Below are 25,493 nucleotides of genomic sequence, written 5' to 3'. Positions count from 1 at the left end.
TTTTCTCCTAGATAATACTTCCTCTTTGGGGGAATTACACATCTTAATCTCTATTACTTTTACTTTTTATTTTTTGCAGTAATGTGGTTTGAACTCAAGGCCTTGCATTTGATAGGTAAGCGATCTACGATTTGAGCCATACCTCAGTCTTTTAAATTTTATTTATTTTTCATCCTAGAACTGGCCTTGGACTTCCTCCCACCTAGCTGGGATTACAGACATAAACCATTATGTCTAGCTCTTTTTTTTTTTTTTTTTTTTAGTAGTATAGTCTTTCTAACTTTTGCTGGACGGTCTTGAACTGGTTTCTTTCTATTTCTATCTCTCACTAGTTTGTTTCTTTCTTTCTTTGTTTCTTTTTTAAACTGTAGTTTTGTAACTTATTCTTGCTTGCTCTTATTATTAGGCCTGGAGTGACTGTTGTATATTTCTCCACCCTAAATAGAAGTGGAAGTCCCATGCATCAATTGGGAAACATGGGCTGCATTTTTAGGGGTTTGGAATTATTCTTTGGTTGGCAAAATTATCCCCCTCCCCACTTTTTTTTAATCAGTGAAGCCCCCATTATGTTTAATATATCTATATTTGATAGTTTCTTTGGTTTTAGGCAGTGCAAGTTGTCTTAGACTTCTCTTGGTGACTCAGAACTGATCAGATTTCCAAATCATCCTTCTTTCTCTTTAACAGGTATCAAAAACAGTTAAACAAAAATTAAACAGTTTTGCCTTTTGCTATAAAACTAATTTCAGGCAGCTAACCTATTTTTCCCATTTCTTACCTTATTTGTTTATATATTTGTTTGCTAGTTGGTGGCAAGAGAAATTATGCATTACTTCTATATTAGTATTTTTTAAAATTCTACTTTGAGCTACATAAATTAATGTAATTTTCATTTTGCCTTCTTCCTTTAGAATACTTGTATCTTTCCCTACACTAAACTACTCTAGATTTGGTGTTGAATAGAGAAAGGGATAAATAATCAAAGGCTGGTGAGCAGATTTAAGAATTTTTTTCTCTTGTGCTTGGTGTGGCTTCTAAGCACTGAATGTTGTTTTTAAACTTTTGAGTACAGCTTTCAAACTGATGAAATGATTTATAACGCCTTTTTTTGTACAGATGAATTTATTGAGAAATAACATCAGCTCAAATTTCCTTATTCAGTTTTTAAAGAGGCCCTGGCCATTCAAATTACTTCTGTAAATCACTTTTGAATTTTAAGCCATTAAAAATTGTTAATTAAATGTTTAATACATTTGACTGGCTTAGTAGTTGTAGGTTAAACTTATGGTATAGTATGAGTTTGTGGAGTTTTATGCCCTACATATAGTCAATATGTACAGTGAAGTATTTATTTTATATTATACTATATTATATATATATATATATGCAGCTGTTTATAATTGGATTTTAGATTTTTTTGGAGTTAATGAAATCACACTATGGCTTTGTGATAAAACAAAATCTATTTTTATTTTTATTTTTTACTTTTGTTATAGGGTCTTTCTGTGTAACCTAAGAGGCATCAAACTCAAAATCCTCCTGCCTGTTTCCTTGGTGTTTGTATTACAGTTGTCCCTACCATGCCCAGCTTATTATCAGTCCTGGGGCTTGCACTCAGTGCCTGGGTGCTGTTCCAGGCTATTTGTGCTCAAGGGTAGCTTGTTACCACTTGAACCAGAGCTCTGCTTCTGACTTTTATGGTAGTTAGTTGGAGATAAGGGTCTAACAGACTTTCCTGCCCCTGCTTGCTTCTAACAGTGATGATCAGATCTCAGCCTCCTGATTAGCTAGGATAATAGGCATGAGCAACTAGTGCCTGGCTTAAAAATCTCAAATTTTTAATGCTACTACTTGTGAATATAGTCGGTAAAGCACTATTTTTTAGAACTTTGTGGTTAAAAGTGAGGGTTTTCAACAATCTAAGTGTAACTGTCAAAACTTATTGACCCACTTATCGAGATAATTCTTAATCTAATCTTGAACATAAATTCAGACTTTAAAGGCTTTCTTAGTTTCTAATCCCTTTATTCATGAAACAACAACTGGTTTGTGGAATAATTAATTGGAGTCATGCTAATCAGGTATGATAGTAACTTTCACACGATAATTGTAAAACTTTACTGAGATATTCATGAGAGCACTAGATATACAGTAGTTGAACAATTAATGGTGAGTCAGTCAATGACTTTCAGTCAATGACTTTTTTTTCTTTTTTCCTTTAAAAATTTAGTTCTCTATGACTAAATTTAATCCAAATGTACTTTTGTATTAATTAACAATGTTTAAGAAGAGTTTTCTCTAAGTGATCTGTCCATTGCAAGACTTTAAATTTTAACCAGAAAGTTATTAGAGTTCTAATAGTACTTCCAAGAATAAGCATTTTGTCTTGTGAGGCATTTAAAGCCATTTAAGCTAAGTTGTCTGATTTTTGAAGTAAAGAAGACAAGGAATATAGATTCTAAATGACTCATTTCAGATTCTGTAATCCTATGGTTCCTCTCTCTGTGGCTTTACAGTAAATTTGTGAAGATGGTCTTATGTCCTGGTTGAAGTAGTATGGTTCTAAGATTCATCTTTAGGAATAGGTCCTTGAGAAACACTGAATGTGGCTTGGTGAGCAGTAACCTTTGGGCTTGACTCGATTAGACATCTTCACCACTTATTCCATCTCTTTATAAAACTCTGTATGTTTTCCTCTTGTACGTAATAGGTTCCAGGTTTGATAACCATGGGGACACTATGAAGACTGAAATCATGTGTGTTCTATCACTTTTAAGGCAGCCCTCTCTTTAATTTCACAAGACAGGCTTGAAAACCAGAAGTAACCCAACTCCAAAATTGGCAGTAAATCCTCCAACAGGGAAAAGGTGACGTACTGTGTAATAAATTCCTTTGTTGAAAAAGAGATGTTGCAATACTGGAAACTGAAGTACCAAATGTTTCCTTTTAAATTTGGAAAGCCCTTTTCTCATTACTTATCTGTCCCCATGGACTTCTAACAGGAGATGTGTTGAAAGATTTTTTCAGATGCCCACTAGCCACAGTGAGAGTGAATGGCAGCATTTATAAGATGACATAAATACTTCAAAATCATCAGTAATCCTTGGAGATGTGTGGTGTGCCAGTTGTACTAACTGAATGTGAGCTTTTGTTGCTGCTGTTCCTGTACTCTTATGTGCAGGCCACCTAGGAATGTGGGCTATATCTTTCCTATTTGTGCAACTTCACTTTTCCCTCCCTCTAGGGTTCTGTGAATTAGAATTGAGGTTATAATGGTTTATAGAAGACATAAAGGCTGCTATGGGAGAGAAAGATCTGTGAGACTATGAGTTATTCCTAAAAACTGTAATGTCATTTGTTCTTAGTTATTTCAACACTACATTAAAATATGGAAAATGTGAAAAAGTAAAAAAAAATAGTTCATGGAAAATTTAAAGGAGTTTAAAACTTTCCTTTTGTAATAATATGACTTGTACCACCAATTCTGCTATACTAGGGGCATGGCTCAAGTGGTAGAGCACTTGCCTAACAATCCTGAGGCCCTAAACTAAACCTTCAATATGTAGAAAAACAAAAATATCACCACTGCTGCTGTGTATATAAATATAAATATATATATATATATATATATATACATACACACACACACACACACATACATATAAGATAAGGATACATACAATTGAAAATAATCAATGATAAATGTCGCTGGGTGCCAATTGCTCATACTTGTAATCTGAGCTACTCAGGAGGCTGAGATCTAAGGATCGTGGTTTGAAACTGGCTCAGGCAGACATACACTTGGAACTGGAGGTGTAGCTCAAGAGGCTAAGCTCCAGCAATGCTCATTGCTGACTGAGATTGAGATGCTCTGAGTTCAAGGGCCAGTACACACACACACACACACACACACACACACACACACACACACACACTCATGCACACACACATGCACAAGCACACACACACACAAATGCTAGATTTTTATGTTTTTCCATCAGTTTTGTAAATGATTTTTAGTTTATTATGTTGTATGTTTTGGAAAGAAAATATGATATACCAATATATTACTATTTATTTTAATTTGAGGGCTCTGTCATTAGAACTGAAGCAGAGAACTGACTTTGTTTTGAAGACCAAGTGGAATAAAACCCTGTAGTAGTTGTTTAGTTCACTCTTATCATCTTACACAGTCTACATACAGACAAGGGAATGGGACCAAGTCCAGTATGGGAGACCCTGCTCTACCCATTATTGTCTTAAACAAAGTATTGTGAATGCCTAAGTGCTATACTCACAGTGAGCAGTAAACCTGTTGAAAATAAGTTACCTATTTATTAAAAGAAATCTGGGGGTTGGAGATTTAGCTCAACGCAAGAGCACCTTTGTTCCTCAGCTCTGAAATAAAAGAAATTGGGTAAATTAAAAGGGAATAAATAAGTGCTAAGCACTACCTTAAAGGTGTATGTGTGTGTGTGTGTGTGAGAGAGAGAGAGAGAGAGAGAGAGAGAGAGAGAGAGAGAGAGAGAGAGAGAGAGAGGAAGAAAGAGAGAATCAATGAGTGAATTGAACAAAATAGAGTATAAAAGCCATGCTATTTGTTAATTCTATTTCTGAAGCTTAGCTCAGGAACCTCAGATTTATTTTTTTGTTGAAGACATAGAAGATTTTGTAATATGCATCCATATAGTCACTAGTAAAATGATGTTATTGTTAGATGAGGAGGAAACAGAGATACTCTAGTAAGTCATTTACTTTCCTTAGAGTTTTGCCAACTTGTTTTCTGGGTTCTGAGCAAACCCATAAACAGATGTTCCAAAGATGACCTCCCTTAAGAAGTGACTCTTGAAGAAGTCATTCTTTAGATGGATAAAAGACTCTAAATTTGTAAGTTCCTCTTTTAGACAACAAAAAGTACTTTTAACAAAGTTATTCCCCGTTAAAACAAATGAATTAAAAAGAAATACAATTGTTAAAAGTAATTAAATATGGGGTTCCCGACTCTAAAAACTATATACATGTTCTCAGACCAAGTAATCTTTTTGATGTGTTGTTGCAAATAGTATCTGCTAAATACATCCATATGAGCATATCAGAAATTACATTTGTAACAACACAGAGATGCATGTTTCAGTTTGGCAAAGTATTTAGTCATCTTCATGTAGTGTAAAGTTTTCTGAGCTATTTATTTTTCATCAGCTAAGCACTCTATAAGTGCATTTGTCCCTAAATATCTACTGACAGATGAATGGATAAAGTGTGCATGTTTTCTACCTACCATGAAATATTCAGCCTTAAAAAAGAAGAAAATTTGGACATACATGTTGCATCATGGATAAGCTCTGAAGACAAATAGCACTAAATTAAATAAACCAAACTCAAAGGACAAATATTACATAATTCCTTATATTAAATACCTAGCTAAAGTAGTCAAATTCATAGAGACTAAGAATGTGGGCTGTCAGGGATGGGGAAGAGGGAAATGAGAAACTAGTGTTTAATGGATGGAAAGTTTCAGTTTGGAAAGAAAAAAAGTTCTGAAAATGAATCAAGATACTGGTGGCACCACAGCACAGTACTTAATGCTACTGGCCTGTCTGCTCAACAATTATTCAGTGATAATTTTGTCTTAGGCATGGTAAGAATTTTCTTATAAAGAATTCTCTTAGCAAAGGAGACTGGGACTAGTTAGGCTACTCAGTAATGCTGTCTGGTACGCAGGTTTTCTTTTCTGTCGGTCTTCCTTAGCAGAGAAGCCTTCACGTTCATGTGTATATCACTTGGTCACAGGATGGCCATGTTTCTCTAGGGGCACTTTTCCTCTCTCTTCCAAAGAGCTTATTAGTGCATTGGACATTCTCATGTTACCCTTTAGGGCTCCTTATCATTATTTTTACACTAGTATATATTACAATGCTCTCTCTTGAGCTGCAGGAAAATCTGATACTTGCTTGCTACATTCAGGGGTAGGGGAAGAAATGACAAGTAGAACCACATTTTGGAGACTGGTTAAGTATCAGGCAGGTATGTACAGACTATCTTTGTCCTAGAGAAAGGACAGGAAGAATAGGATAGGAAGAATGTAGAGACATATCTCTAGTAGTTAGTAGTTGATTCCCAGGGATAATCTACATAGACAGTTATCTATAAACAGGGAGGTTTTTCTTTTGTCTTTTGTGATTTTCTTTCTTTATCTTTCTTTCATTTCTTTATCTTGCTTTGCTGCAATGGTTTGAACATCTGTACACTGCTGAAGAGAAGTGATGTAAACAGACATCATTGCCTTGTTCTGATTTTAGGGAAAAACAATTCAGTCTCTCATCATTAAGTATAGTGTTGACTGTAGGTGTTTTTGATGCTCTGTATTTCTGGAAATTGATCAAAGAATTTAGAAGATTGATGAGATCCAAATACAATTCTTTTGGTAAAGGACAAGAATATATAAGTTTAGTTTAATCAAAAACATATAACACTTGATTTTATCTTTTTATAATATTAGCAGTCACTGATGTTTGTTACCTAAATCAATCAGTAGATTATAACTTCTACAGATGAATAATTATTACAGATTATATTTTATTCTAATTGTGTTAGTTTCTCCCTCATATAGTACCTGGGCTAGTTCTATAACAGAACATTTCCTTTCATAAACTGTTTGGTAATCTTGCTATGCAGTTCCCATCAGAAGTTCCTATGGGAAGAATAGAGAAATTCTTGAGAGTTTTTTTTTTTCTTTTTTGGTAATACTGAAATTTGAACTCAAAGATTCATGCTTGAAGGGCTCTAACATTTGAACTATACATGTTATTCCTGTTACTTTAGTTATTCTTTCAGCTAGGATACTTTTTTTTTGCTCATCAGCCTCAAACTACAGTCCTTATATCTATACTTGAAGACTAACTGGGGTTACAGGTTGTGTGCCACCTCTTTGTTGAGGTGAGGTCTTGCTTACTTTTAGTTTGGATTGGTCTTGAAGTATGATCCTTCAGATCTGTACCCGCTGAGTTGCTGGGATTTCTAGTTTGTACCACAGTGCCTGGCCCTTTATTAGTTTTAAACATAGCATCCTCTAAACATGACTAATGCTTTGAAAAGCGTAAGGCATGAATTTGCTATATGTGTCAGGCCATTTATAATTCATTTCCCCCACCCAAGGTGGGTGGTCCAGGGGTTTCATTTTGACATGTCTATATGTGCATACAATGTACCTCGATGCGACCCACTCCTGTCTCTCTCTCTTGTCCCCCCACCCTTCCCAATCCAATGTCAACAAATGTTATTGTTCCATTTTTGCATAAGTATATAAAGTGTTTTGATTATATTCACCCTTCTTCACCGATCAGTTGTCCCTCTCCCCTCCCGCTAGTGATCAGACCAGTTTTACATTCCTGTTATTCATTTTCTCCTATTTGGCATTTTTAGTCATGGTAAGTAAGTAACTAGCTTTCTAAGTTCTTTTAGAACTTTTTGTTCTAGATTTGTTGTCAAGTTTTTATTATGTGCAATCTACATGTTTTGCTAAGATCTAAGATCACACACATTCTTACTTTATATAGTAAGAGCAAAAAGAGAATGCAGTGAAGGACTTACTGCACGGACCTGGATGCCTTTGAGATACACTTTGACTTGATGGCAGCATATTCTAAGCAACCTTAGAATTTTGTTGGCAAAACCACAAAAGACAGATTTTATTTGATTGGAACCTGTAGGAAACAAGCTTTGGGGATTATAGTCCTTATGTTAAAGGTAATATATATCAGAGAACATACATAATTTTAAGAGTTCCTTAATAAAAATCAATCGGCATAGTTCCATAGAACAACAGAGGGATAAGTCTTCCTGACATTCATTGTATATTTTTGGTGTAATAATAACTTCATGTGGTTTAGCTCTTTGACTTGAAGCATGTATATATAACCTTTGTGAACATTCGTTTACTTTATGGTATGTCAATTTCCTAACAATTATTATTGTTCTAAAGTATACCATTTCAGTGTTCAACATCAAATGTGTATACGCAAAGGGAATTAAATTTTATGGAGTTTCATGAACTTAATAATGTTCATACATAAAGTCAAACTATTTTTGCTACTTATTGTCATATTTTTCTTGTTTATAAAAATAATATTGCAAAAATGGACAAAATCAAAATTGCTATAATCTTACTGTGGAAGTTAAATATTAAATTACATATTAGAGCTTCACCTAGTGTGTGGAGATATTCACACTTAACTTTTAAAGGCTATTTGTATTTACACTATTAAAAACACAGGGCTGTTTTTTTCTGGCAGAATGTCAGGTGACTTAAAAAAATCACTTTTTTTGTGTGGTAGTGTTTAGGTTTGAACTCAGGGTCTTTTTTTTGACAATTTTTTCTTTTTTTTTATTGTGAAAATACTGTACAGAGCGGTTACAATTACATGAGCAAGATCATGAGTACATTTCTTATCAAGCACTGTAGCCTCCTCCTTTGTGAACTCAGGGTCTTTTGCTTGCTAGGCAGGCATTCTACTAGTTGAGCCATACCCCTCAGCCAGAATGCTCACATTTTTGTGAACTGTTCATATTTCTAGCAGTGAGTATGTATTGTATATGTATGTATAATATATAACCATATATGTGCATGCATATACAAGGAAGGAAATAAATAGAAGAGGGGAGGAGTAGGTTATATATGAAGCAAAAAAATGAAAAGTACTATTGCTACTTAACAATTACAGATTATATCTCATGGGGAGATTTGTTATTAGTGCCTAATACTGTAAATCACATAGTACTATCTAAATAGATTATGTAGGCATCATATCAATTTGTGTTTCTTTTAATCTTATAAACTTAAAAATGTGAAGGGGGCTGGAAGTATAGCTTAGTGGTAGAGTGCTAGCATGTGGCTCTGGGTTAGATTCCCCAGCACTGTCAGAAAGTATTAGCCACTATTTAAAAGAGGCTGTTTTGTTTAGCATTCTTAATCCACATTTTGATTGCAAAGAACATGTACAAGATCAATGACTTGGGAAAAGGCTACATTGTCCCTATCCTATTTGGGATCTGAGTAGTTCCTGGAGACAATTCTTTCTTTTGCTGTGATATTTTTTGATAAGAGTTAGACATACTTCCTTTTTAGGCTCCTTGGATGCTTAGATTGTTTGGTTCCCTTTACTTGTTTTATAAATTAATGGAGGGTTTAGTTTACAGATAAGTAAGTAGTATTTTAGGCAGGAGTTATTTTTAATAGTCAACTATTTTACATGAAAGGAATTTTGATGGAGATCTTGTACATCCACTGCTCTTGTCTTGGTGAGATGACACTGACATTTTAAGTAGTGAATTTGATTCCATGTGATATGCCATTTTATTTTTTGAAAGTCTTTTTCCTATAGTGTTTTTTTCAATGTAGGCTTTTAAAATTTTGTATTTCTAGAAGAAAAGAAGGCTCTTCACAAATATTTTATTAGAGAATCTTAGTTTGTAAATTATATCTTCTTTGTCTGTACCTTTGCAGGTAGTATTAGAATTCTAGGCAGTGTCCTTTAGTCTTTCATGTTGTTTTTAAGCTTCTCCTTAGTTAGTATTCTCCAGTGATCCAAGTGCATATCAGGGTAGAGTATGCTCTTTTTAAAATTGCATAGAGTACTTATATCTGTAAGGTATGGACATCACTGTAAGAGAGTAAGTGATATTTTGTTAGTTTACAGGTGTTAATATGAGATGGTATTGTGATGAAAAATAGGACAGGAAAGAGTTAGGCTACTCCTAGCTGCTGCCTGCCTCTCTCCCTTCTCCTAGACAGGTGGGATGTAATATTGAAAATGACTGATGGCCACAGATGGCCATTTACTGACTGGGAGACTAAGGTCAATGGAATGCAAACACATAAAGAAATATGAAAATGGGTCATTTGCAGTCACTCAGGAATGGGAATGCGTTAGTACATTTGTACATTCCTAAGTGCAGAATCAGCACTACAATATTAATGTAAATTATTCCTATGAAGAGAGTTTCCTTTTAGTCCCATGATTTCTTTTTTGAGGTTAGACAGTTAAACGTTTTAAAATTTTCTACTGGATCTCATTACTAAATTTAACCAGATTGGCTCATAGAGGCCACTTCATCTCTCACTGGGTTGTTCTGCTATTTTTCAGTGTTATATAGGGTATTTTAGTACTAATGAGGCAGCAGTGTTCAATATTGCTTTCCCTCAACTGTTGTTGGTTTCCTTGGACTTCTAGGATGTGGAGAGCATCTAGTGCGCACCATACTGGCTAGAGAATGTTCACATGCTTTACAAGCTGAAGATGCTCACCAAGCTCTGTTGGAGACTATGCAAAACAAGTTTATCAGTAAGTACATGACATCCTTCCAAATATGCACCGTTTTAACTGAGTTGTAATCATCATGAACTAGGTTTTCCATGTGTCTCTCTTGACCTATATCCTCTAACCCCTAGAGTATCTTGCTGGTCAGAATGCACAGAAATGGTAGACTTACCTATCCGCATTTCTATTTCTTTATACCTTATCTGAGAAATGGGATACAAATCATTTCTGTTCTCATGTTCTCTAAAGCCAGCAAGGATTATGGTTGTCTCCTTTTTTATTTCTACCTCCAACCAGCTTGGAAAAGAAGGACATAGACCAATCTTTTGCTCCTGTCCTCCTGATCTCCAGACAGACTCCTTTCCCAACCTTGTTTTTAGGATACTCGTGGGGACCTAGATGGGCAAATCTTTTTTTCAAACTGTTGACTTTATGGAAATTTAGACCTAAAAACACATTTCACTGGAGAGCTGTCTCAGTCTACAATTTATAGAAGTCCATTGAGAATGTCAAAGAATAAAGCTTAGTTCAATGAGATCAGCATACACTGATGGGGTAGAGATAAGACCTGAATCTCTTCTTAGATTCAGAAACACATGCCCTATTTGAAAATATATAGTTTTTAGGGTACAGAGATTGGAAAGACAGATTATAGACTGGAAAATATTACATTTATGTATTGATTTATCTCAAGGAAAAACATCAGATAAATTTAATGTGAAAAAACTTTGTACAGGAGTTTCCTTTATCCTGAAGTTATGAAGGGTACAGAGTAGACCTAAGTTTTCTCTAAATGATCTGAATAATTATATTAATGATGTGTGTTTGTAAGTGCTGCTTGATTGTAAAATATGGGCTGAGGAATACACATGAACAGGATTTAAGGGCTACCAATGATGATTTTTTTTAGAAAAGTTGACTACATTCATGCTATTATATGCTCAAATCTATCTGAATCAGACTTAGACTTTATTGTTCTTTTGTTTTTAACTATTATCATTGTTGAATGTTGTTTTAAGGAAAATCATCTTCTGGCCTTAGTCACATATGTGATGTATATGACTTGTTATTTAGTCATATATGTCTGGTAAAAGTATTGTCAGCACATTAAGTGTTGAAAACAAAAGGTTCATGAAAAATTAATTTCTTAGAAATCCTATAATGAGTGTGCAATTTTGGCATCTGGTAATTTTATGTTCATTGTGGATGATTTGAGGAACCTAACTGAATTTTTTTTCAGTACTGTAATTTGAACTCAGGACCTTGCCTTTGCTAGACAGGTGCTCTACCACTTGAACAATGTTCCTAAATCTAAAATCTTAGAGTCACTAGCTAGTTTTATCTGCCTAAGGAATTCCTGTATTTCATTCTTTTCAATTTTTTTCTTTTATTATCTTTAAGTAGTTGTTCAAAAGAGTTGACATTTATCAAAGCAGCTTATGAATACTATATATCTTGATCCATGTCACTCCATTCAACATTTTTACCCATCCCTCCCCTACCCACTCCTTCCCTTATTCTTCTTTTTTGTTTTTGTTTTTGTTTTGCTGGTCATGGGGCCTGAACTCTGGGCTTGGGCGCTGTCCCTCATCTCTTCAGCTCAAGGCTAGCACTCTACCATTTGAGCCACAGCGCCACTTCCGGCCTTTTCTGCTTATGTGGTACTGAGGAATCAAACCCAGGGCCTCATGCATGCAAGGCAAGCACTCTACCACTGAGCTACCTTCCCAGCCCCTTCCCTTACTCTTCTTAATTTTGTAGGATATTCATTAGATTCTTGTCTGCATTCTCTCCCTCTTCTTCTCTCCCTTTTTCTCTTGACTGCACCTTCTAGTACCAGCTTCTCGGTGTTTTATTGTGCTGAACTTTACTTTTGCTTTTATAAGAAATTATACTATTTGAGATCTCACTTGAATCTGTAATATTTCAGTTAATACATTTGTATACACCTGCATACCACCCAGCATATTTACTTACAAGTTTATAAGCTAAGTCTTGTTTTTACATATGAGGGAAAACATGCCTTCTTTGTCTCTCTAGGCCTACTTACTTTGCTTAACATAATTTTTCCAGATCTTTTCATTCCTTTACAAATGGTACAATATCATTCTTTCAAACAGATGAGTAAAATTTCATTGTGCCAGTATACCACATTTGCTTAATCCAGTCATCCAATGAGGGTCATCATGGCTGATTCCATACGTTGACTGTAGTGAATAGTGCTGCAATGAACATAATTGTGCTGATGGCTTTGCTGTTTCCTTGTTTGTGATCTTTTGGGTAAATGCCAGGAGTGGAATTGCTGGATAATAGGGTGGTTTGTTTCATTCTTTTCTGATGCTTGTTTTGTATAGCTTTAAAAAACTGCTCATAGGGTTGAACTGTAGTGTTCCTTACCTCTGGGATCCATTATCTAGTCCAAGTAAACCAGACCCAAAGAAACATAGGTGTCATGAGCCTATAAATCTACAAGTAAGCATGCTGGATGGTAAAGGACAAAAAATATATGTAGACATGATAAATTATAGAGGATTCTAGACATTCACACAATGAGACTAAAGGAGGATATTCTTAGGAGAGGATCCCAAAAGCTCAATTGGTATGTGCATTTGATCATAAAAAATGATGTTTATTAAAATCAACTCCAAAAAATGGAAACAGAGGGTTTTTTTTGCTATTTTTTCGTACTTTGTTGCTGTTTTTGTTTTCTGTAACTTTTGTCTTGTATGTAAGCTTACCTGTTTTGGGGAGGGCAAGGAGGGCTCAGAAATAGTAGGACAAAGGATGAACAAATGCAGCAGTGATTCTCACTAAACACTATGTTGAAAATGAACTGTACAACATGTAGGGGGTGTCAGGAGGGAAAAACTGGAGGAAAGCAAGGAAAAAGTTTACACAGTTCAAAAAGAAATGTACTCACTACCTGACTTTTGTAACTGTAACCCCTCTGTACATCATCTTTACAATAACAATTAAAAAAAATTCAGACTCACGATGAGAGGCAGGAAATTTTACAAAAATGTAATGACTTACTCGAAGTCATCTTGCTAGTCAGTGGGTATTCATTCTGTAAAATGATTATAAAATATAGAGCAGTCTCCTAGGTGTTAAGATAGCTAGGTTTCACTCTCAATATCAGTGTCTGGCTCATTGTGGATAGAAAGTTACTTAAGCTGTTTTTTTTTTTTAAAGATAACAAATACTAGATAAGAGAAAGTTCTAAATTCCTTGACCATGCTAAATTTTTCTTACTGGATCCAGTACATAAATAAGAAATACTTTCTAATCAGATAATTTGGAAATGGGATTGGAAAATGAAAAGCTGCCAAAATCACTTGAGAAGCACAGATGATATTTACAAAATACTTGGAATGAGATAAATTGAACTTCCTAGAGGTCTGAACTAGGAGTGTAATTAATTTTCTGACTAAAACAGACAAGTTTCTTTGTTCTCATTTTCCTCATATTTAAAATGAAAGAGAAGCTCTGTATGTCTCTAAACTTCCTTAAGTCCAGAAAGTTATTTGATCATTGGATTTGTTCATAGGACAAGCTAAGCTACTTCTAAAAGTACCTTTATAAACCAAACCAGTCATTAATTGAAATTAAAAGTAAAACTCTTAATAGTGATTTCAAGTTCCTATCTGAAGTGATTTGGTTGATTAAAGAAAGCTAGAAACCACTTTGTTGGTTTTGTGCAAAGTATAGTGGTCTTTCTTTTTTGTTTCCATTTAAAAAGTGTGAAATAGAAGAAACAATCCAAAAATTCATATGGAACAATAGAAGATCCCAAATAGCAGAAACAGGAAGAACAGTGCTGTAGGAATATCAATATCAAAACTTCAAACTTTGTTGTCAAGCTGTAGTTATAAAAACAGCTTGGTATCGGCACATGAACAGGCAAGAGGACCAATAGAATTGAAGACCCAGACATGGTCCCACAGACCTGTGGCCACCTAATCTTCAAAAAGGGAATCAAAATTATCAGATGGAAAAAAGACAGTCTCTTCAATAAATGGTGTTGGCAGAATTGACTACACACATGTAGAAAATTGAAGTTAGATCCTTATATATTACCCTGTATCAAAATCAACACAAATGGATCAAAGCCTCAAGGTAAAAGCAGAGACCCTGAAAATATTACAGGAAGATATTACAGGGGATATGGTAGGGTTCCTTAGCACAGGCTGAAACATCCTAAATAAAGACCCAGAAACACAACACATCAAAGAAAGGTTGGACAAATGGGATTGCATGAAATTGCAGAGCTTCTGCATGGCAAAGGACATAGCTAGCAAGATAAATAGAAAGCCTGCAGACTGGGAGAAGATCTTCACTCGCTATACAACAGACAAGGGTCTCATATAACTAGAGCTCAAAAAATTAACCCTCCCAATAACAAATCCCCAGAGAAAAAACCACCCCACTAGTAAGTGGGCTAAAGAATTAAAAAGAGACTTCTCTGGAGAGGAAATAAGAATGGCCAATAGACACATGAAGAAATACTCAGCGTCGCTGGCCATACAAAAAATGCAAATCAAAACCATATTGAGATTTTACTTCACCCCAGTTAGAATGGCCATTATCAAGAAAACAAATAATAACAGATGCTGGCATGGATGTGGCCAAAAGGGAACACTACTACACTGTTGGTGGGAAGGTAAGTTGGTTCAACCACTCTGGAAGGCAGAATGGAGGTTCCTCAAATGACTAAACATAGAACTCGCCTATGATCCAACAATCCCACTCCTGGGCATTTATCCAAATGATCTCAGACTAAGCCACACTAAAGCTACCAGCACAACTATGTTCATTGCAGCATTATTTATCATAGCTAAGATATGGAACCAACACAGATGTCCTTCAATAGATGAATGGATCAAGAAAATGTGGTATATTTACACAATGGAATTTTATGCTTCTATCAGAAAGAATGACTTCGCCCCTTTTGTAAGGAAATGGAGGAAATGGAAAGACTTGGAAAAAATATTAAGTGAAGTAAGCCAGACCCAAAGAAACATAGCTTCTATGGTTTCCCTCATTTGTAATAATTAGTAGACACCTAGGTTAGTCCTGACAGAATCATAATAGCTCAAGAGCTATGAACATCTGACCATACAAAATGATGCTAATTGAAATGAACTCCAAGACATGGAAACAACAGGTCTTTTTTGTTTTTGTTTTTGTTTTGTTTTGTTTAGTTGTCAACCTTGATGTCACCAATGTATTATGTCTAGTTCTTTCTTAATTTATTTCATTTTTCTTTTCTATTGGTTTATCCCTAGCTATCTCTGTCTTTGATTCTGGTACCCTCCATCTTGTATATGCATTTATCTGATTGGGGGAAGGGAAGGGAAATAACAAAATGCTGAAAGAAGTACAAAAGATGACCCATTACAACAATGATATTCACAGGACACTATATCAGAAATGAACTTCACAACTTTGTTGGGCTGGGGGAGGAGTTCGGGGAGGGAAGGGATAGTGGGAGAACAACAATGGAGTGGGTAATAATGTTCAATGAGAAATGTACCTTACTCATGTAAATGTAACCCCTCTGTACAGCATCTTTACAATAAAATAAAAAGTTTAAAAAGTTATTGGAAAAAATTGTATATAATAAATCTAGATATTTTCATTAAATCTACATATGTATAAATAACTGAATAATATTGGAGTTAATTATCCCATTTCCATTCATCTGAATCTCATTCCATTATTAACATTGATGTTTGTCTATTGATACATAGCTATACATATTTCTATATATTTCTATATCTTAGTATTCCATGGGTCTATAATGTTCTGTCCTCTACTGAGAGAGATTAAAGTTGTGTATGATTTTTATCTATAGCATTTTACTATGCATGAATAATTGTTTCTTTATAGTCTTGTTTTTTAAATTTCATTTCTCTTCAATCTTAGTATATAATTCTTTTATTAGTTTTTGTTGTTTTTCCTTTGACTTTGGAATTTATATTTACAGTCAGTCTAGCGCCATTTAAAAGATAAAACTAAACTACTTCACAATCAGTGCATATAGTCTATAGTAACAAAATATTTCTAATTCTTCCCCTCTATCCTTTGAATTATTCATGATTTTTTATTTCACTTGTGTATAAGGATATATAACCAAATCCATTGTTACAATTATTATTTTCAACAAGTTGCTGTCTGTCAGGTGAATTAAGAATGTTAACAATAAAATTATATTTACTTATTCCTTTAAAAATTCTCCTTCAGTTTTTATCTAGGTTTGAGTTCTTTTTTAAAATACATTTTTATTATAAAAATACTGTACAGAAAAAAAATACTGTACAGAAGGGGTACAGTTACATGAGTAAGGTAACGAGTACATTTCCTATCGAGCATTGTTGCCTCATCCTTTGTCTTTCCCCTACCATACCTTCCTTCTCCACCTCCCCAACTATCACCCCCTTCTCCCCCCCCTCCACCCCCACCATCAAAGTTATAAAGTTCATTTTCAACATAGTGTCTTGTACATCTCATGGTTACAGTGGGTCAACCTGTATCTCAATTTAAGCAGTTTGTTTTTTCCCTTCCCCTCCCCAAATTAGAAAAACGTATATACAAGATGCAGGGCACCAGAATCAACTACAGTGAAAACAGGGCTTATACCCAGGGGAGGGACATTAGGTTTGAGTTCTTTTAGCCTATGTAAATTTCCTTCTTTTAACTTTTCTTGTGTCATGTATAATGGAAACAAATACCCTTCATTTATAGTTGCAAAGAAGATTTTTTCTTTTCTCTCTCTCTCTCTCTCTCTCTCTCTCTCTCTCTCATTCTCTCTCTCTCTCTCTCTCTCTCTCTCTCTGTGTGTGTGTGTGTGTGTGTGTGTGTGTGTGTGTGTGTGTGTGTGTGTGTGTGTGTGTGTGTGTTTAAGACAGAGCCTCACTGTATAGCTCTGGTTGGTTTGCTTAGCCTCCTGAGTGCTGGGAATAAAGGTACGTGTTATCATCCCTGGCTTATCTCTTTTTGTTTTGAAGAATACCTCTGCAAGATACAGAATCCTAAGGGTTCTTTTTTTTTTCTCTCAATCCTTTCATTATTTTACTTCACTTTATTGCTTGCATGATAAGTAAGGGGAAATCAGATATAATGTATTTCTTTATTCTTCTGAAGGTAAGTCATTTTCTTCCTCTGACTTCCTTCAATATGTTTTTCATCTTTTATTTTGTGCAGTTTAGATATAACATAGCCACGTATAGTTTCTGGAATTTATCCTGTCTCGTGTTCTTTTATTTTGCTACTTTTATAGTTTGACATCTAACATTAATTTTGTGTAAATTCTTAGCTTTAAAATTTTCTTCTGTTTTCTACTTTCTTTTTTAAAATATATATGTTGCATCTTTTGTAGTTGTAGCACAATTTTAGGATCTTCAGTTTTGTTTCTATTTTTGAATACTTGTGTTTGTTTTTTTTATCTTGTTTTTGTTTTTTTTCTTTTTCTTTTTTGCTTTTCAGTTTAGAATGTTTCTATTGGAATGCAATATATCTAGTCTACTGATGAAGGCATTCTTTATTTCTCTCACAGTAGACTAAGCTCTCGCATCTTTTTCTGGTTCCTAGAATTTCCATCTCTCTGCTTTTATTATCCATTGGCTAGTATGGTATTTAGTTTTCCATTAGTACCCTTATCATATTATTAATTGGTTATCAATTTTTAAAATGTATAAAATTATGAGTGAAACTAATGCTTTCTACTTTTGTCTTTTTTTTAATACTTGAGGTTGAGGAAATTTTTAATTGACCTTTTCTATTTTTTCTTGAATCACCAGTTCACACACTTGCCTAGTTTTCTGTTGTTTGGTGATTTTTGTTGAAGTGCTATTTATGTTTTATTGATGGTAAAAATTACCTTAAAGATTCTAAAATAAAAACAAACTACAGTAGTAAGCATCTGCACAGAATAGAAAAGTAATCCTAAATATCTTTTTTATAGTGATGACATGCTTGGTGCCTCTGACCAAGCAATAAGGCATTTTACAAACAAACAAACACAACCAAATTTTATACTTGTGGTAAGAGTGAATGAAAATTTTGAAAGAATCTATTTTCAATGAAAATCTTAAATAATTTCTCATATAGAAAGGCATAAAGTAAAGCATAATCAGAAAAGTAAAACATCCATCTGGGAGAACTTCCATGAGAAAGCAACTGTTGAAATAAGGAGTTTTATCCATACTATCAAAATGGTATTATGTTATGATCACAAGATAGAAAATATAAAGTAAATATATTTTCCCTCAAGTTCTGTACTCATCCCTACCCTTATAAAAATATATACTCAAATACACCATACACAAAGAAAAGAAGACAGAATCATCAAAAAGTAAATCTTTAAAATTTCTTTAAAAGATCACTTGTTCCTATATTTTAGAGTCTGTTTATATATATATATATATATATATACATATATATATATATATACATATATATATAATTTTATATAAATATCAAGAGGCATGTAGGTATTGTGCCTTTGTGTTTTTCTTGTGAGTATCCTCTTTTGGTCTAACTGGGTGAGTGTATAGAATCTTCCAGAATATTTTTAAGTGTGTAGAAGTTTCATAACTTAAAATACATTTAACTGAGTAAATGGAACAGGGAAGGAAAAAAGACAATATGATAAGCTTCTTCAGAGATGACAGTTATTTTGAAATGTGCATGTCTTAGGGCCTTTCAGAAGATTTGTTAAGGTGGGGCACCCAGTGGCTCTGCCTGTAATCCTGACTACTCAGGCTGAGAACTGAGGATCATAGTTGGAAGCAGTCCATACAGGAAAGTCCTTGAGACTCAACTCCAGTTAACCATCAAAAAACCAGAAGTTGGCTCAAGTGGTAGAGAATTAGCTGTGGGCAAAAAGTTTAGGGACAGCCCTTAATTCATGCCCCTGGACTTGTACTAAAACAAAAGAAAGCAGAATGTTTGTTAGGAAGCTCATGACAGAATCAAATTTCTTTTGACTATGTTAGGAAGTGTGGTGACTTCTGAGGTATTTTCTAAAATGGGATGCTTTTTTAAGACCTAAGAAATATCATATGTCATATTTACAATAAGTTGCAAAAAAGAAAACAAAAATAAAACCTGTGCATGGAAAACCAAAAGGCTATAAAAAAGGCTGATTAGGTAATAGTAGAAGTAAAAGTAGTAAAAATTTAAGAACTTTTTTCTCTTTGACTAGAATAGATGATTAAAAGTCACATTTTTGAGTCCAGCAATTTTCATTTGAAAATAATACTTGATCTGCTTGTTAAGTTGAGCAACACTTAAATATGATTTTTCAGTGCATGTTGAGTACAAAAAAATAGAATCATCACAATTGCCAAGAAGATGACAAATTACTCTCATTGACATGGTTGATGTATTTTATTTTCGGGTAAAACTGAGTCAGCCTGTACTGAGCAGTTCAGTTATCTTGTTTTCTTCTTCTTATAAATGAAAGAAAAGCCTTTGTGATTGTATTAAATTACCAATGGGGTTGTTCAACAGCAGACTAACAAGATAGGCTTATTAGAATGAATGGAAATGGGCAGTCTGCAGTTGGAGAATAACTTCACAGGGTTTTGTGCTGTCAAAACAGTTTTCTCCCTGTAGCTGGGGTTTCCTGTTTACACAAGAACCCTACCCTTCCAGAGCCTTTAAATCCCATATATTTGGGACACTTGGAACTTTTTGAGTAGCAGAAGATGGCTGTATCAGCAGCACCAGTGTTCACTCTCTCACCCAGAGTTTTTGGGAACGAAACCCTAAAAATCATTTAAAATCAACATCAGATTTTGATAACTAGAAATAATTTGGTAATATGTATCTGGGAAGCAATAAGCACAGTACTAATGAAGAAAAACAAATGCAAAGTTCTATAAATACCTCATGGTACTTTAAAAAGCACCAGTTTTATTGCTGGTCTATTTAATTTCAAAAGTAGCTGAATTTGGGAGCCATGAACTTCATTGAGGAACTTGTCAAAATAGGAATTTTGTTAAGAGTTTTGTGTTAAAACACATTAGAATGTAATTAAAACTGTATAAGGAATTAATTTTATTCATGCAGAGAAAATGAAAATAAATGTTTTCATATTAGTAATTATTATTTTTCTGCAAAGGGCATTAATTAGGGATCAAAAAGATTTTTTTTGTCTGTTTCTTTCATTTGGGAGTGAACTGCTAATATTAGTCAGAGTAAACACAAAGCACATAATTATAATGTTGCAAGAAGGAAAGGGACTTAATTAGAATATTAGCATAGATTTTATCACTTGAATATACTCAGTCTGAAAATCCAAAATCTGAAGTGCTTTAGAATCTGAAACAAAGTTTCAAAACATTTCAGATTTAGGATTTTGGGAACAGAGATGCTGAACCTGGGTAGCCAAAAGGTCTAAGAAAAAAAAAAAAAAAGAAGGAAAGGAAATTAAGTCATATAAAGCTGAAGGCTGAGCTGTATAATGCTTTGACTGAATTTGAATAAGACCTATACTGTACCTGATGGATTGGGCAAATAAACAAACTTTTAATTGTTACAATAACTGCCATAGAATTTAGAATTATTTTTATGATTATAAAGTTGCTTCCTCTTATTATAATCTAATTTGAAAGCCATCATATATTTGAGAGTAAGTATGATTTTTGGCCCTTTCGAAACCACACATTCATATGGGAAGAATGGGTGTATGTAAACAGCATTATTCTTAACCTTTTATAAATGTGTTTAACTCCAGATCATTCATTATTATTAATAGTTGGCAGCTTATGTGGAGTGCTTCTTGTGCTCAAACATTTGATGAATTTCTGGCATGTTAATCACTTCTGGATTGATTTTCAAATTGGCTAATAATTCAGAATACTTTCTTGACTTGTTTTGAGTAATAATATTTGTATTTACAACATTAAGGTGAGTAATAACAGGATCATGTGAATTTGTAATTAGCATTTCTGTAATTGCATTTGAAAATTTTTGCCATGTTTTTCAAGTGTGTGCTTGTGTATATATTTGTATTTTAAGGATTATTTTTAGGGTTAAAGAATCCTTATATCTTCTTTCCATTTATTATGAAATACTATGTTCCAAAGATTCCATTATCCTGTAATATTTAGATGTCACATGTCAAAACATTGAGTATTTTTATAAGTATAATAACTTGTATTTAATAAGAGCTAGAAGCATGGCTCAGTGAATGAGTGTCAGCCTAGCAAGTGGTCCTGACTTCAAAACCCCAGTACTATTTAAAAAAACAAGAAGAAATCTATACTTAAGGAATCCAACTCAAATACCAATTTGACTGAAAGCCAATAAAAATGCTATAGGTGAAAATTAAATTCATTTAGTTGATTGTATTTGATTGATGTTGAAACAATGACACTTTAAATAAAAGCCTATGTAACAGATGGTCCTGGCAAAACTGTACATTCATATAGAGAATTGAAACTAAACCCATATTTGTTACCTTGTACAAAAATCAATTGAGAAAATGGATCATATTCCTTAATGTATGACTCAAAACTTTGAGCCTATTTAAAGAGAATACTAAGGAAATTCTCCAAGTTATGGGCATAGGCAATGATTTCCTAAACAGTACTCTAGTAGTCCAGGAAACAAAAGTTAGAATTGACAAATTGAATTAACCGAAAGTTTTAGCTACAGCAAAGGAAACAATCAACAGAGAGAAAAAATAATTTAGAGAGTTAGAAAAAAAAATCTGTTCCAGTTATTCTTCTGACAAAGGATTAATTGTTAGAGTATATAAAGTATATTTAATGCTAAAAAAAATCCAATCAAATTGTGCAAAATGTCTGGCAACAGGGGTTCACATCTGTAATCCTAGTTACTCAAGAGGATGAGATTTGGAAGGTCTAGGTTAAAGGGCAGCCTGAGCAGAAAATTCCTTGAGACTCTATTTCCAAAACAACCAGCAAAAATTGAACTGGAGTTCAAATTTTAGTACTAGAAATAAAACAAAATAAGCAAACAAAATAATTGATTATCTGTATAGACAATTCTCAAAATAAGAATTACAAATGGCCAGTAAATAGGAAAAAATGCTCAATATGTTTAACGATTACACATCAAAATGACATTGAGATGCCTTTCACCCTAGTCAAAATTACTAAAATAATGCTGGCAAAGATATGGAGGAAAAGGAACCTTGTACACTGCTGGTAGGAAAGGAAGTCAGTACATCTATTATAGAAAACAATATAGAGGTTCCTCAAGTAAACTAAAAATATAACTATTGTATGATCAACTTTATCACTCGTGGGTATTTATCTGCAGAAAATGAAGTCAACATATTGTAAGAGAGCTATGTCACAAACATAGATGGACATGATTGTTTCTTTCCACAGTGTCAGAATTTATTGAATAACAAATTCACAAGCTATACCATTTATAGCATATTTATACATGTGGAAACATTACAGTAAACTCATTAATTTGTATATTTAATATGCATTAATAACTACAATAAAAAGTCTTTAAAAGGAGAAAATGGCCTTTAAAAGCACTTTTAATACAATTGAAGAAATTTTGATAGATTAGATGATAATTTGGTAGATGATTACTTTGGTAGGTATAGATATGATAATATTGTATTTTATATGAGAGGGTGTCCTTATCCCTGGATTATGTCCTCTATATAATTTATGAGTAAACCCAAATGCAACAAGATGATTTCAGAATCCAGGTGAAAAGTATATATTTTCATTGTGTACTACTTCAATTTTCCTGATAATTTGAATTTTTATAAAACCAAGGGACTTTTGACTTGAAAAAGTAATAGTGGTTTCATGAGCATATTTTAGTTTTTTTTTAGTTGAAGTCATACTTTATGGCCTTATACATGCTACACCCCTGTATCACACTTCCTGTACCCTCCTCTCTAAGACAAGAGATAAAGTCTATAGATATACATGTTGTAAAAAATGATAAAGGAGACTTATGCACCAATTACTAAGTTTTCCCCTACTTAACATCCTACAGGACTATCATATCACAAATGAAGAATTAATGCTAACACAGCCCATCAGTCTTATCCCGTGTTCACAGTTTCATTTGTCTGTGGCCCACCTGGGCTTAAATCCTATCAACTAATAATTCTCAATTTTGGTAACTAATTTCTAAATATATGCCACATGCAGTGACTCACACTTCGAATCCCAGCTACTCGGCAGCTTGAAATTGGAAGACTGTGTTTAGAGGTAAGCTAAGGCAAGATCTTGTGAGCTCTTCATCTTAACAGAAAAACGCTTGGTTAACAATGCTGATCTAGAGATTCTCATTGAATCAATGAGGTTAAACTTACATACATATGAATTTTTGCCTTTTACATGCACACATAGACACATACCCACGTAAATATAGCTTTTAGGTTTATTTCTTAGGGTCCACATTTGAATCTAGGATGCTTTTGTACTCTAGGCTGATGGTAGCCTTTAGGGAAATTGACTTTCTTAATTGAAAAATACACAATAAAAATAGAAAATCATGTGACTTTAGTGTAGTGTTCAGTAAAACTGTTTACCATCCATCTCATAAAGCTGAATCTAGGACTGGTTTGTGATCCCTCAAAATTAATTTAAATTTTAACCTAGGTCATTAAGTAAATGGAAACAAATTTAGAGGAAAAATCATAGAAAATAAACATGTAGAAAGTGTAACTCACAAATGCATTTTGTAAGAAAATTACATTTTTTTTATGTGTGTGTGTTTTTTTGGGTCCGGTCGTGGGACCTGAACTCTGGGCCTGGGCGCTGTCCCTCAGCTCTTCAGCTCAAGGCTAGTGCTCTACCACTTGAGCCACAGCGTCACTTCCGGCTTTTTTCTTTTTGCTTATGTGGTGCTGAGGAATCGAACTCAGGGCCTCATGCATGCAAGGCAAGCACTCTACCACTGAGCCACCTTCCCAGCCCGAGAAAATTACATTTTAATAGGGCACTTCATAAGTATGGATGACAAGTAACTTTTGAGAACATGAATCTATTCATAGTCTTAGAACATCATTATATCAAAGTCACACTGTCTTCATTGCCTATGACGATCAAGACCTTTGGTCTTTAAGGTTCTTATCATAGTAATTGATGTTTTTACGATTTCAGTTACCGGTTTGGCAGATTTGAATTATAGGTTTTCAGATTTGAATTATAGAGCATCAAAGAAGCTCTGCCTTTTGTATAAATTAAATCTATTTATATATTAGAGTAATCATACACCATTGTAAATCACTTCATACTTTTCAGAGACTTTTCAAGTATATTACTTCAATTCTTTTTTTAACACTTAATCTCCTTTTGTTAATGTTTGGAAAACTCAGAGCCAAGGGTCACATATCAGCCTAGTGACCTGTGCCTTGGTAGTCAGGACCTAAGCCTACAACCTGTGTCTCCTAATTCCTAGAATACTCAAGATTCATGGTAAATCTGTGTGTATATGTATCTGCTTTATCCCCATGCTTTCTAATATCAAAGCCCTTCATAACTGGGAGAAACCATTCAGACTGCCATTCAGGTGGCATTGTTCTAATCCTTCATGTCATGGGGATGAGCATGTGACCAGGTCTGGGCCAGACAGAATAGTCATCCTTCTGGCCATGGCACAGTTTCTTCAAAAGTCACCATGTTACTGACATCAGGCAATTCAGCATACTCCCTTGGATTTCTCTGCTAGAACTAGATGAGCAATGATTTCTCTTTGCTGGGGTTGTCAGCATTGGGACTGACATAGGAAAGTGTCAACAGTGTGAAGCTAACCATGACTGCTACTACATGAAATCCCCAGAATTCCATCTGAGTCTCGGAAATGATCATTCTTTGGAATGAGGCTCATTTTAATTTACATGGTGTCTGCTTTGTATGCAATAGCATGCTGTATCTTTCATTCTGTAACTCAAATTGGGCTTTTCTATTCATTTCTGTCTTCAAATCTTAAATGTGCATAAAACATTTTATTCACAGCAAATAACTGTTATCTATTTTAGCAAGTTTAGTTTTGTCTTTGATTCATTTTGTTTCTTTAAACACTGTGTATAATGCTTAACTGCTCTTCTTTAGACCTCTCTTTAAAAGCCATTTGTAATGACTTGAGACTTATTTTTCCTTTTGAAATAAGACATCCAGAGTTTCTTTATAGCAGCTCCTCAGGGTCTTAGATAATCTGGCTTGC

The 25,493-nt window shown here is 34.1% G+C and overlaps 1 protein-coding gene across 3 annotated transcripts in view; it reads left to right on the top strand.

Annotated features, from left to right (window-relative positions):
* Tasp1 (taspase 1) overlaps positions 1–25,493 on the top strand; it is a 214,576-nt gene that overhangs the window by 124,249 nt on the left and 64,834 nt on the right. For 2 of the 3 annotated variants that reach the window (XM_042666493.1, XM_042666495.1), the window contains one exon: positions 10,230–10,340. In XM_042666493.1, coding sequence (XP_042522427.1) covers positions 10,230–10,340 — 111 coding nt within the window. Of the gene's footprint in view, positions 1–10,229; positions 10,341–25,493 lie in introns of those variants that run through there. The other variant, XM_042666496.1, reaches the window with a different exon arrangement.

Source organism: Dipodomys spectabilis, unplaced genomic scaffold (genome assembly GCF_019054845.1).
Source record: "Dipodomys spectabilis isolate Male_0828 unplaced genomic scaffold, ASM1905484v1 ptg000365l, whole genome shotgun sequence".
Lineage (NCBI taxonomy): Eukaryota > Metazoa > Chordata > Mammalia > Rodentia > Heteromyidae > Dipodomys > Dipodomys spectabilis.
The sequence above is the reverse complement of the archived record's forward strand: the minus strand, read 5'-3'. Positions and strand labels throughout refer to the sequence as shown.